Source organism: Tenrec ecaudatus, chromosome 4 (assembly GCF_050624435.1).
Source record: "Tenrec ecaudatus isolate mTenEca1 chromosome 4, mTenEca1.hap1, whole genome shotgun sequence".
NCBI classification, from domain to species: domain Eukaryota; kingdom Metazoa; phylum Chordata; class Mammalia; order Afrosoricida; family Tenrecidae; genus Tenrec; species Tenrec ecaudatus.
Window position 1 is genome coordinate 97,235,796 of NC_134533.1, and position 13,298 is coordinate 97,249,093.

At 39.3% G+C, this 13,298-nt stretch overlaps 1 protein-coding gene across 1 annotated transcript in view; it reads left to right on the top strand.

Annotated features, from left to right (window-relative positions):
• CNTN5 (contactin 5) overlaps nt 1-13,298 on the top strand; it is a 557,068-nt gene that overhangs the window by 428,847 nt on the left and 114,923 nt on the right. Inside the window, exon 15 of the mRNA XM_075547810.1 lies at nt 8,291-8,411. Coding sequence (XP_075403925.1) covers nt 8,291-8,411 — 121 coding nt within the window. The remainder of the gene's footprint in view (nt 1-8,290; nt 8,412-13,298) is intronic.

Consider the following 13,298-nt stretch of genomic DNA (forward strand, 5'->3'; position numbering starts at 1 on the left):
AAAAAGCCTGGTCTTTTCTCCTCCTTAGCAGCCAGTGGGTGGTTCAAAATACTGATGCTTTGATTAGTAGCTAAAGGCCCAACCATTGCACCAAGGCTCATAGAAAATTCATTTCCGCCATAGTCAGATTCAAGTTAGGTTGATTTCATCCTTGCATGCAAGATTAAGAAGTTGGCCGAGCCGGTAAGCAGTGTGGATCGGGGAAGATGTTTGAATTGGTAAATAGAGTCCTTGTTAAAATGGACTCACCTTGCAGTGGCAGGTCATATATGTTCGGGTTAGAAAAAGGGGATGACAGAGAGGTTATAAAAAGCTGACTGGAAAGACATATTAAAGATATAAATTAAGGAACCATGCTCCTGATATGGTTGCTAAAGTTATATGCAACCCAGAAGTAGAAGGGGGAAACAAAATCTTACTCTGGCCCCAGTCTACATATGTTGCTATCAGCCAACGCGCTCCTGTCTGTGCTCCGCCTTTGATCAAACATACCCAGATGCGGGCATGAAGACAGCCGCACTACACTTCCACCCCATAGTCTTTCCATTCAAATTGCATTAGACTCGACACTCCTCACGTGTTGGGTTTGTATCTGTAGATCTAAGCTTAGCTTAGCTGGGAAGATACATTTCTTCAAATATTCACATTTTTCTGATACCCACTAAGAAAAAACCTGCAAATCACCATGAATTAAAACCATTATTTTTCCATTTTTATGTTGAGTTCTGAAGCCTTGGTGGAGTAGTTGGTTACACAGTGAGCTGCAAACTGCCAGGTTAGCGGTTTGAAAACATCAGCCACACCATGGGAGAAAGATGAGGCTTTCTATGCCTGTAACCAATTACAGACTCAGAAACTCACAGGGCAGTTCCACCCTGCCCGCTAGGGTTCCTATGGGGCAGACTCAACTTGATGGAGAAGAGTTTGAGTTTATGTTCAGTTCTGATACCAGTTTCCCATGCGAACAAGACAGCAGTTAGCTTAGAAATCCTTGGGGTTCCCCATGCTTCTGATTTGCTGCTTTTTACATTACCCCTTGAGAAGGTCATTTGGTAACTCAGAGGTTCCCAACCACACTCGCTTGTGCAGGGTTGGGGCCTGATAATTTGCTAGAACGACACAGACTTCACAGAAGGTGCTGTACTTAAAATTATGTACAAGCTTTATTATACCAAAATGGATTCAAACTAAGCAGTGTGGGAGAGTTCACAGCATGAAGCTTCCATGTCTCCCCTTGTGTGCTGTCCCTCCCCTGAGGATCAATGTTGTTTGTTTGTTTGACAACCAAGATATCCAGGAAGCTCCTGCATCTATAGCGCCTTTGTTGAAGGCCTTTGGGGAGTAAATGGTAACTCCTCCTCCCTATTCCTTCCTCCCACCCAGTCGATATCAGGTAGTTTTAGCAAAAACCCTAGTATGACCTGGAGGTCTGAGATAACAAAGGCTCCTTGGTTACTCAGGGAATTCCAAGAGTTTAGCGTTGTCTCTCAGTAAATAGGAGAAAGACCCAATTGCATTACTTCAGATAAAATTATCTACCCAATAAAATCCCACAGAAATAAGTATTTATTGAACTAATCATAATAAAGATGAGTCAAATATTCTCAATAGCATATAAAATAAGGTTTACCAAGTTAAGTCCAATAGAGCATGAACTTACATAATGATTGACTTTAGGTATTTTAAGGTGACCCTGGTGGTATTGGGCTGCTAACCTCAAGGTCAGCTATTCAAAACCACCAGCCACTCTTTGGGAGAAAGACAAACTTTCTACTCCCAGAAAGATTTACAGTCTCAGCCCATCCTATAGGTTCACTATGAGTTGGTGGCAATGATTTGCGTTTGTGTGTGTTTGTGTTCTTTGTTTAGATATTTTAGGCCTCTTTAGTTTTTCAACAAAGGAACATCTGATTAATATGGAAATGATGGTGTCTGCACTTAGACTCTCTTTGCCTTGGCCACTTACATTAAATTTAGGAAAAGAGAATTCCTTTTCCCCGAGGGAAAAGAAATTCAATAGCCATAAGATCAGAAGAAAGATATTTGACAAGAATCAGGACACTAAAATAGTCCTTAAGTCTCGCGTGTTAAAAAACACCTTCCCTAGTGCTTGCTGTATGTCTAGCTGGAAAAGGGCACTAATGTGACATAGATGGCAGTTGCTCATGAATTAAATGTTCCTCATATATTCTATATTGTGATCTAGGACATACATGATGTAAGATTTTAAGTTTTTAAGTTCATTATACTAAAACTTAATTGTAGTTGACTCTGTTTTTGCTTTGAACTGATATATAAATCTTAATCTTTATGTTTACCAAACTAGTGGTTTAGAACCAAATATTGCACGTTAGTTATTCTGAGTTCATCAATGAATCCAGTTTTTACTTTATAAACTGTGTCACCAAATAAAATGTTTCCTGCATTTCTCTAAGACCTTAAAGTCATATTACTGGAATGTAAGTTAAAAATTAAATGCCACGATTTCATTAATGAGATGTTAGAGGCATTTTGACCCATTCTGTGTCCCCTATGTATTGATGAATGCATTTAATACTTCACAACAATAGACGTGAGTTTTCAAACATTTTCTTCACTAGTAACAATTATCACTATTTCTGAAAATATGTCAATTATTTATATGTGAAAATTAGGTATCCCTAATTTCTTTAAAGCAATATTCAAATTTCTTTCATCTTCAGTCTAAATCTAAATGTATGCAGATTAAGCAAAAATAGCTTTAAAGTGAATATATATATATATGTTGTAAAGGGAATGCATTCTTATTCCCTTTACAACTATTATATATATATACATATATATTTGCTCATGTACATTAAGCAACATATCCTCTGAGGTAAAAAAAATGGCTACCAAGAAATCCTTTAAACTAAGAAATACCTTTATGTCCCATGGTTTTATGTCCATGACAGTAACCATACCCAACAATCCATGGCTCATAGCTGGTACCCAGTTTTATGTTAAGTAGGATTTTTAAGGAATTTATGTAACAGAAACTATATGCCAAATTGCTTGGGTTCATATGTATGTTTGCCAGGGGTTAGGGATGCTGGATTTGTCCTATGTGAGCGCCTTAAGAAGGCTAAAGGCACATTCATTCAGCATGAGTCCACAGATGACAAGAACACCCAACTGTAGGCATCATATTTTTAAATAATAAATTTCCAATATGTTCTCAGAATGCTAGTAAATCGGACTATAAAATGCTTTAAGAGTCCTTTACATCTTTGGAGCACATCCTAAAATGTCATGGATGTGTCATGTCTTCACTTGCTTCTGTGCTGTGCTTCAGGAGAAAGAGTACAGATGATACCAGCCCAATAAAGTGATTTTCCCAAAGTTCTGAGGCTAAAAAGGTGTGTGGAACAAAGGCTAAAATTCTAGGGTTTTTTAATTGCTAGTTTAATAGTTTTCTACTAAACTATAATGCTTTAAGAAGGGGTGGGTGAGAAAAAGAGACATATTTTAAATTAAAAGAAAAAAATCCTAAGTGTTTAGTCTCAAAACAAACAAACAAACCACTGCCATCAAGTCAATGCCAACTATGGAAAACTATGATATCCAGTTTTTTGAGGGAAAGAATACCAATTAAAGAAATGTTCCTCTTGGCTAAGAGGGAAATTCCATACCCTCCAACAGATAATGTTTATCAAACACTTAGTGTGTGCCAGACACATTGCTGTGGGCTTTACTTACATCATCACACTGACGCTCTGAAGAGAGACTGAGAGATTGATGGATTTCCCTTAGTTCCAGATCTATTAAGTGGGAGAGCAGTCGTTCACGAAACTCTGCATCATTCCAAAGCCCCTATAACCTCTTAAAGTGCTCTTTTCCATTATCTTCCCCTGTAGCGTTTTCCCATGTCCCTCCCGACCTTTGAGAGAATAACAAAGGTTGAGGGTATTATTAGCCATTAAAAGGCATTTCTTTTGTTAAGGGTCAACCCAATGACAAATCACCATGCCAGTGAACAGTTTGACCCTGGAAAGACCAAAGGGATCTAAGGGCAGACTTCCAACAAGGAAAAAGGCGAAGAGAGCAAACCATCTGGGAGCAGGGATAGAGGAGCTTACAGCGAACCCTGGAAGCCTTTACCAAGGCAAGGGCATTTGAACTGTGTCTAAGGGCAGTTTCTCGGGAAAAGAGAAGAAAACACTCATGCACAATAGGAAGACAAAAAGCCAAGTTCTAGACAGTTCTAAGTGGGAAGGAGAATTCAGTGCTGTAGAAACAGAATTCCCCCTCTGTGGTAGAACCATACTCTAAAAGGCCTTCTCTGCTAAAATAAGGACATTAAACTTGATTCTAAACGTGCTAAGGGGAGAGCAGCAGAGTTAAACCAGTTCTTTTTCGGAAGACACCAGGCAGCCTTGTGAGCCAAGCCTTTCATCTTTCACTTAGTGTAGGGAAAGCTAGTAGCGGACCGGAGCTCGGTGGGCAGATAACATTTTCCTGCTGAACTCCAAAGTCATTCTGACGTAGCAACTGTCTAACGCGACTGTCTGACCGAGAACTAGAAGTGACATGGCCGTACTGCTGCTCCACCACAGGGTCAACACACAGCCTCCTTCATAAGACCCTTGATTTCTTCATTTATTCAACAGACACGCAGCATGTAATACTCATGCTCTGGGTAGTAGTACTTTCAGGGATGCGTCAACGGAGGGGGAAGATTGTTTGAAGCAACAAGTAACATCATCTGCTCATAGAGCCCAAGAAAGCAGCAAAGAACAGGCAGGAAATAAAGAAAGTGTCAAAGAAAACAGGAAAGGAGCGAGTAATTCCAGAGAGAGAAAAAGCGAAAATGAGGTTTAAACTTAAGAAAGCAAGCATCTGCTGTAAGTAACCATTTCATTAAAAGTGCACTAAATTGTGGCGTTTCTCTCTCAGGAACGGCGTACTGTGAGCCGAGATTAAGTATAATGGGCTCCCACAAGAATTCTTCTCATTACTTCTCTTGAAAGATCAGTAAATCTACTGAAAGGGTAATTTAGGTTTAGTGTTCACGATCCAATCATTTTACTTTGAATCTTTCCTGTTTAGAATTTTTAAAATATGATGCAGATACAATCCAAAAAAGAAGAGATAGGCTCAAAAAGAGATGATTTCATGTTTTGGGATATTCTTGGTACCCATAAGTGTACAGTAAATGGTAGCGGTAGTTCCCCTCCCCTCCCCTGTCTTGATGGATGGTAGGAGAGCGTTGGCCAGCTTCTAGGGCAATGCACACTATTAATTGCAGGAACCAAGTAAAGACAGCAGAAGAAAGATCATCTATATTTCACTCTCCTGAATTCCTTGGACCTTTATGTGACTTTAATGAAGTCACTTCTTCATCCTATTAAGCTTTTCTTTTGCTGTAGCTCCACAGAAAGACAAAGGTTCGGGAACTCTTGTTAAAGGATAGATAGATAGATAGATAGATAGATAGATAGATAGATAGATAGATAGATAGATAGATAGATAGATTTCGAGGAAAAACCTAAAAAAATATGAATGACAGCCCCCAAAAAGACTTAAAACCTTTTTTTTTCTGTTCTTAAGTTGCCATAAATTTGGTTTGTATTTTTTTAAGGCTCACGAGTGCTTTAAAATACAAAAGCAGCCCCAAAGATAATTGAAGAAGAACATTTATTAAATCTTAAGCAGGAGACAACAAGGCAAGGACACAGACACAGTCTCTGGAGAGGGAGATGATTAGCTGGACGTTGTAAAAGCTCCTAAGGGTTTGCAGAGATTCAGAGGACACGGAGGACAAAAGAAACTGCCATAAAAGCATGAGTGGAAGCAGCTCAGTACATCACAGTCACTGGGGGAACCACAGAAGCTGGGAAAGACAATGGTTGGGGAATATATATTATGTTAGAAGAATTTGTAAGATTGGTTTCAGGGCTGGCCAACCAAAGCAGTCAGGATGCCACTGATGAGGAAGAGACTATGACACCCCAATTTCCTTTAAGGATACACCCAGGCAAATCCCCAAGGGCAATGCCGGCTGCTGCCTCTCAGAACAAGCTAAGGGAAAGACAATCACTCACTCTCTAAGGCACTCTGCCTGAGGCCCTAGCTGCTCACACTGTCCATTCATGGTCAGAAGGAATGCAATGGAGGCTGAATTGTTGTGGAGACTCAAAAATGTTTGAGGGCTTCCAATGTAAACCCAAGCCTTTTGTAAACTTGGTGTTCAGAAATTTAAGCTCTAATACAAGAGTCAATAAAAAGCATGACAAAAACATCACAGTCCTTCAGACAATGTTGTTTCTAGAAATCCTCTCTGGGCTTCTCCTTGACTTTTCTGCTGGGCACATGAGTTCTGAGAGATTCTTGATTAACTTACTGTGTACCCCCCATGAATAGAGCTTCTAAGAAAGCCATCAAGGAAAGAGGGATTTTAAACCTAAGGTGGACCCACGGTAAATAAACTGACCAAATCTTAAAATTCATTTTTACATTAAATATGTGGATTTGCTACTGAATTGTGTCTGATATTTATAGCAGATTTTATCTCCCATCAATATTATTTAAGGCTTATAAATTTCTTTTTCTGGTTTGAGAAGGTGTGAGCACGGAAACAGTCTCGTGACAATATTGAATTTTATTAGAATTTTAAAATGACAACTTATTCTCAGGAAATTAGTAGTGCAGGACATTCACTGGACAAAAATCACATTCCTTGAAATAATTGTTGTGACATTTTAATGCATCCTCAAGATGAAGAAGTTCCCTGCAAATGGCTAAACCAGACCATGTCTTGATTATTTCATGAAAGAAAACGTCACCACCCTTGGAAGTTGCTATCATAAAACTAATAGGAAGGAAAGGAAACAGAAATGAAATAGCAGAAAGAAATGGTCTAAAATAGAAATATATGTTTAAGAAATGAATTAAAGGTACACACATCATTGGAGAGGTAAAGAGCTCACCATGAACTTCCTCACGCGTGCATTACAAAAGGGGAGGAAATGCATTTGAAGGGCTTCTCTAAATCATTTCTGCTTTCACGATTTTCATGCAATCCACTGGATCACCTTAAAGATAAAGGCAAGCAAAGCAACTAAACTCTTTAAATAGCCATTAAAACATTGCCCTCTCAGAATCAGTACCCTACTCCTTTGGAAAAAAAAGTAACTCAAGTTCATCTCATCAAAAACTGAAAGCTCTCTAATCAGAGAAACTTCTCTATGACTTGCATTAGACCTTCTTTTATGTGCTCAATTATTGTTGGCGAATTTTGAGTTCTTGAATCTGTCATTTTGAGCTGCCTGCATCTGCTCTCATTCCAGTCAGTTCTTTGATTTCAAGAAACTGGAGGGAGTATTGGAGTTATGCTATGTCATCACACTCACACTCACACACACGTCTACATATACTGGTCTACATATACTGAATTGTAAACCCAGAATACATTCACATAACAAAGGAAGTCTGTCTTTCCTGATAAGCGTAAGTGAAAGACAAGATGAACTAATGAACGGCTTGTTCCCTCATTCTATAGTGTAGGATCGTCACTGATCCCATGAATGATGACTCTAAGAGAGCTTCCTGGTACTTATTGATCTCCTTAACTGCAGTTATTCTTCAACTATGTTCTATCCATCCTGCTCCCGACAAGAGCTAACATTTTGAGTCTCCTTTGTGTTTTGTAGCTGCAGTGATTAACAAAGATTCAGACGGCCCCTGGTCCCGAATGGTGGTGGTTATAGGAGGAATTAATCTTTGTTCAGTAAAGACATATGGCTTTGGGACCAGCAGTCTTTCACCTAAGCACTGTCTCGTTCTGTTGCCCACAGTGCATTTACAAAGGAATGATTCAGAAAAGCCACAAGAGATAATGTTTTGATTGCTATCCGCTCACATAATTAATCCCCCACAAGGTTGCAGTTCCTGTCAATACTATTCTCTTGCCACAAAAATAGGCTTGTCTGTGAATTGAAAAGCGATAATGTTTTGCTCACTGAGTAATTTTTCTATATTTCTGAAGATATGATTTTGTATGTGCATATTTAAATCTTTCTTAAATATTTTAGTTGATAAATGATTGTATGCAGTATTAAATGATCAAACCCTGTAATAGCCATTGTTGAAAAACATAACTTCCATGTGTTCCTTAAATTAGGGCATGTTTGATTTCTGATTTGTTGTCATATAAATTGTAAGGCCCAAATAGAGCCTTTTAACTAAATATGCAAAGTTCCCCCCCCCCTTAAACCACCTTGAACTAGGCAGATTTGCAACATTTTAAACTGCCACTTCATCCCTCTTTCAGCAAGCATCCTCTGCAGATTTAATGATCAGGAACATCCTTCTGATGCATGCTGGGAGATATGGCTGCAGGGTACAGACCACAGCAGACAGTGTGTCAGATGAGGCAGAACTTCTTGTTAGGGGTGAGTATGCTAATAGTGCAGTCTGAAAACATGATCACCATAAATTATCATACAAAGGAATTTAAATGCATGGACGTTGAGCATAGCAGTACTGTGCATTTTACTTTCGACTTTACAATATATGTCATTTTTGCTTAACCTTTTGCCTTTGAAAAGATTACATGGAAAGCTGCTCCTTAGGAACAGACCAAACCTACAGATGCAACTTCAGGGTCCAAGAGAACTTTAGTAATAAGTGGCCATTATCGTTGAACCAACAGAATGCCAAGTGAACACTGTCAACAGTGGAACCACTAAGACACTTGGACTGCAGATGCAGCCATCCATTTGTATGTGTTTCTGTGTTTTTCCGATGCAAATTGAGTGGAATCCCCAGGCTCTTTTCCTCCCCCACTAACTTCTAAATTCTGCTTCCCAAACAGGACAATCGCATGCCTAAAATGATGAGATTTGTAACTGTTAAGTGACAGGGATGTGGAAATGTCAACACATCCTCCCTGTGCAGAAATCACAGTTAAGTGGTTTCCCACGATGAGTAGCACCACCTACGCCTGTGACCCTGTGGAGAAGCCACAACTTCCGTGAATTAACCAAACAACTAGTACACGCTTTTCTTTTAGCACAATATTACCCCTTCTGGTTACTCAGATTCTAGCCTTCATTTTTGTTCTTCTTTTGATCTATGGATTTAAGTATAATGTACATACAGAGCAGTTCACATAGTGTAAGCATGCAAATGTACCTCTCAGTGATAATCACAAGGCAAACACACCATGAACTACCATCATAGGCAAGACACTGCCTAGCGTTGATCCTGACGCCTAGCAACCGAGGTAGGAATGGCGCGGCTGTCAGTCTTTAAGGGAACAGATTACTCATTGGTCTCAGGTTGGCGGCCAGCCAGGGCGGGGGAGGGCTGCTGGGTGTGAGCCGCTGAGTTTGAAGTGCTTAGCCGGTCTGGTCCAGTGCTGAGCCCACAGCTCCAGCAGAAGCAACAACTAGAATCTTATTAGGATCCTACCTAGAATCCTCTCCGATTTTGATCAGAGGTAATACATTTTGAGCAGAGCGAGTATTGCATGAATGAAGTCTCTGCAAATAAAATCTCACCGCTCGCCCCAAGACCTTGCATTTTTAATTAACTAGTGTTTTATCCACACGGGTATTCTATTTTTTGAGAATTCATCAATGTTATTTTAAAAATTCCAAGCAGGACATGCACCATACGGAGTTTCATCCCCTCATTGTTCAGTTGTGCAAATCACCAAAGGCTTATTGATTTCTGCCAGCTCATCGTCCACTACTGGCCCCAGCAAAACTCTGTTTTTAAAAGATGGGTTAGAGCTGGACTGAGTGGCAGCTTGTTCATAGTCTGTGTGTTTGTTTCTGTTCAGAAGGCTTATTGAACGTTTCTCCAAATTGATATCAAGAATGTGAATCTCTATTTCCATTTTATAAAATGTCAACTTTTAAAAGTACACTTTCTCTCATCATAATTCTATTTGGCTAGGAAAAGAAAATTCCTTTGCACCTCCTGATGTGACAAGGCTCATAGAACTGCAAATCCCATACTGCCTCCAAATTTACAGAAAATTGCTTTCTTCGCTTGCTGTGGCCTGTTTTAGATTATGTGTATTTATTGTGTAGCACTTGCCTAGTAATTTAGAAGGATGCTCCTAAAATTGGAGCTTTCCAAATGAATAACACAATTTAGCAGCTGATAACAAGAAGCCAGGTAGTTTTACAGGGCTGTAAGGGGCAAATTTAAGTGACAAACTAACATTCTGCTTTGTAAGTAAAATTAAACTCAACAGGGTTTAAAACATAATTCAGGTTCAGCTTTTTCATGTCCTGCTCTTTCGCCTTTGGCTTTATGCCTAGGATATGATAGAATGAATACATTTAGGGAATATATTCCACAGCAATTCCAAACAGGTTGCTATTGTCTGAATATTCATGTAACATTCAGTCCCAGTTTTTGCTTGAAGGAAGTTTGATCAAATTGCCAAATTTCCATTATATATGTGCATTGCTTTTCTACAATTAGCAAAGATAGCGTGCCTCTTCTGCCTGGTTGGTCTTCGACTGATTTAAAAACTGAACAAAGGATTCTACTTCTTCCTCCTTCTTATGTTTTTATTTTTATGTAGTTGAAGAAACTTGAATTCTAGAAGATTCACATTCTTAATGTTGACTCTCAAAATGATATTCAAGAACGTTGCCCTCTGCTAGCCTCCTCTCTCCCACTCCTCCACTTTGCGAGTTTGTCAACTCAGGACATTTTAGGATAGCGCAAGCCGCAGGACTCCATCCAGGTATTCTAGACCACATTTTTCTCACGAAGGCCACAATTCTAGTAGTGGAATCTGTAAAGCAACATCCAAATTCATGATTTGGATAGCAAGGATGGTGTCACCAGGCATCTTCTTCTAGTATACCATCATTTGATTGAGCAATTCACTTTGCTCAGAGGTGCACACGAGGATGGACATGCTCTATGTCTTCTTATGTGATTTCAGTGGAAAATCTATTTTCTCCTACATAAAGAGAAGCTACATTTTAATTGTCTGCTTTCCCATTTAACAAGAGTCTTTGTGGCATAATGGTTACATGTCAGACTGCTAACCACAAAGTCAAACCCACCAACTGCTTCTCAAGAGAAAGAGTAGACCCTCTACTCCCATAACTATTTATAGTCTTGGAAACCCATAGGCTTGCGATGAGTCAGAATTGATTCCGTGGCAATGATTGGTTGGTTGGTTGGTTGGCTGGTTGGTTACTGGTTGGTGGGTTTCCTATTAATAGCAGCCTCTAAGGTTACTCTGTGCATCTCACCAGATCCTCCAGCTCATCCTCCAGCCTCATAAGCACATTAAACAGAAGCTCAAGCTTGGGCCCCATCACTTCACTCTTGCAGGTTTAGAATCTGACAGTGTTCCTGACTGCAGATGCTGCCTAGCTCTGTACCCATTCATGATTTTAAGGACTATTAGCCTTCACCTAAATGCTTATTTCCACTGCAACTTTATTTTGCCTGTGAATGCCGGTGCTGTTACTCACTTCTCTGCCACCATTATCATCCTCCTCCAAAAACTGAGTTTTTCCATAATCACCTGAAGCATAAAAACCGCTTGCTCTCACATATTTAATATGCAGTGAACCAGCATTGTAATAGCACCATGCATAATTTGGAGAACTACAATAGAAGTCATGAATATGTTAGAAGGAATTATTTTGCTCGGAATATAAAAGAAATTTAAAGCCACACCTGAACAGCTGTGCAAAATGTTAGTCAGTTATTCAAGGTGACATCACAACCAAACGGAAACTTAGGTTAGACAGTGCTGTACAAAAAAGCCTCTCTAAAGACAGGAGACAAAATCATGCTATGCTAGAAAAGAGAGCCATCGTTAGGAGGTACCCTCGCTGTTTTTGAAGTCCTGATGCTACCAGGAAAAATGAGAAGTGATCACATACATTATAAAAAAAAATCAAGAAAGACATTTTTATTGTAGTGTATAATAATTAATGTCAGTAATATATTTCTCATAGCAAATCTCTGGATTGAAAACTGTTAAGATGTTAAAAAGAAAATGTGCTCAGCTAAAAGGAGACTGACGAGGGGCCAAAGCAAGAGATCCATCTATTCCATCCAGATGCAGAAGGAACAATGGAAAATTCACCTTTGCATACAACTTCTTTACTCTGACTGCTCTGCTTCTTAATGTTAGGTCAGGAAACTCTTGGATACTCCTAAAAGAATCAGTTACTTCTTGGTTCCTCTAAACTTCACAGTCTAGCTGCTAAGCCCTACTTTCCCTAAACTTGAAAATCATTTTTATGTTCTGAGTTACCACTTGATGACTAATCTAATGTGTATGAAATTGAATTTGAGAAGAATGAACTCACTGCAGGATGTAACTCATAAAAAGACATCTAACTCCTTTTAACTATTTACCCCAAGCTCCCACCCTTCTGTTGTATTTCTAGCATGAAGGTCAACGTATCTTTCAATCTTACTTGCCTTAACCTTTCCAACTAATTCAGTTCATTTGTACGTTCTAAGAACTATTCCTTCTATTATTCCTATATTTGGACTTTTGGTCTCGCCTAACCCACTTTGACTGGTGACTCGTGGTTACGTATTGGGCTGCTAGCCACAAGGTCGGCGTTTGACATCGCCAGCACTTCCAAGGGAGAAATATGACTTTTCACTCCTGCAAACAGTTACAGTCTCTGAAATCACCAGGGACAGTTCTGTCCTGTCTTATAGAGTCACCAGGAGTCATAAATTACTCTATGACTGTAAGTTTGTATCTTTGTTTAACCCACTTTGACACATTTCCTGGCAAAACTAAAAATGGTTAAAAGCTTGCTTTATCAATGAAATAAATCAGTAAGAATTTGGTGATCCATTCATTCAGCACTTTGCTCAGCACTTAGAACAGAAAGATGAAGAAGCTAAAGTCTGAGCCCTCTTGGGGTCCTACGGGCTCTAGTGTGAGAATTGGAGACATACTGAACCAGAAAGTTCCCCTGAGAAACTTTCACTCTTGTCGGGGAGATGGGGAAAGGCTAGCAGGAAGCACATACATACAGCCACAGCTCTGGCTGCCTGTTCAAACTTGTTAAAAATGTCCACTCTGACAATTAACAAAACCATGTTTTGCATTTTCTGCGGCACATGAAGTGTTAGCTTACCAAAATGGTCTGACTGATAAAAACGATAAAAGCATTCTGCATGCATGCACACAGCTGCTAATAAAACATAAAATACAAGTAAACAGTTCAATTGTAATTGCATCTTGATAACCGATTGATGGAAAGCTAATTTCCCGTAATTCATCTATTTAAGAACTATTCAGTACCTTCTAGAAGCCAACTTCT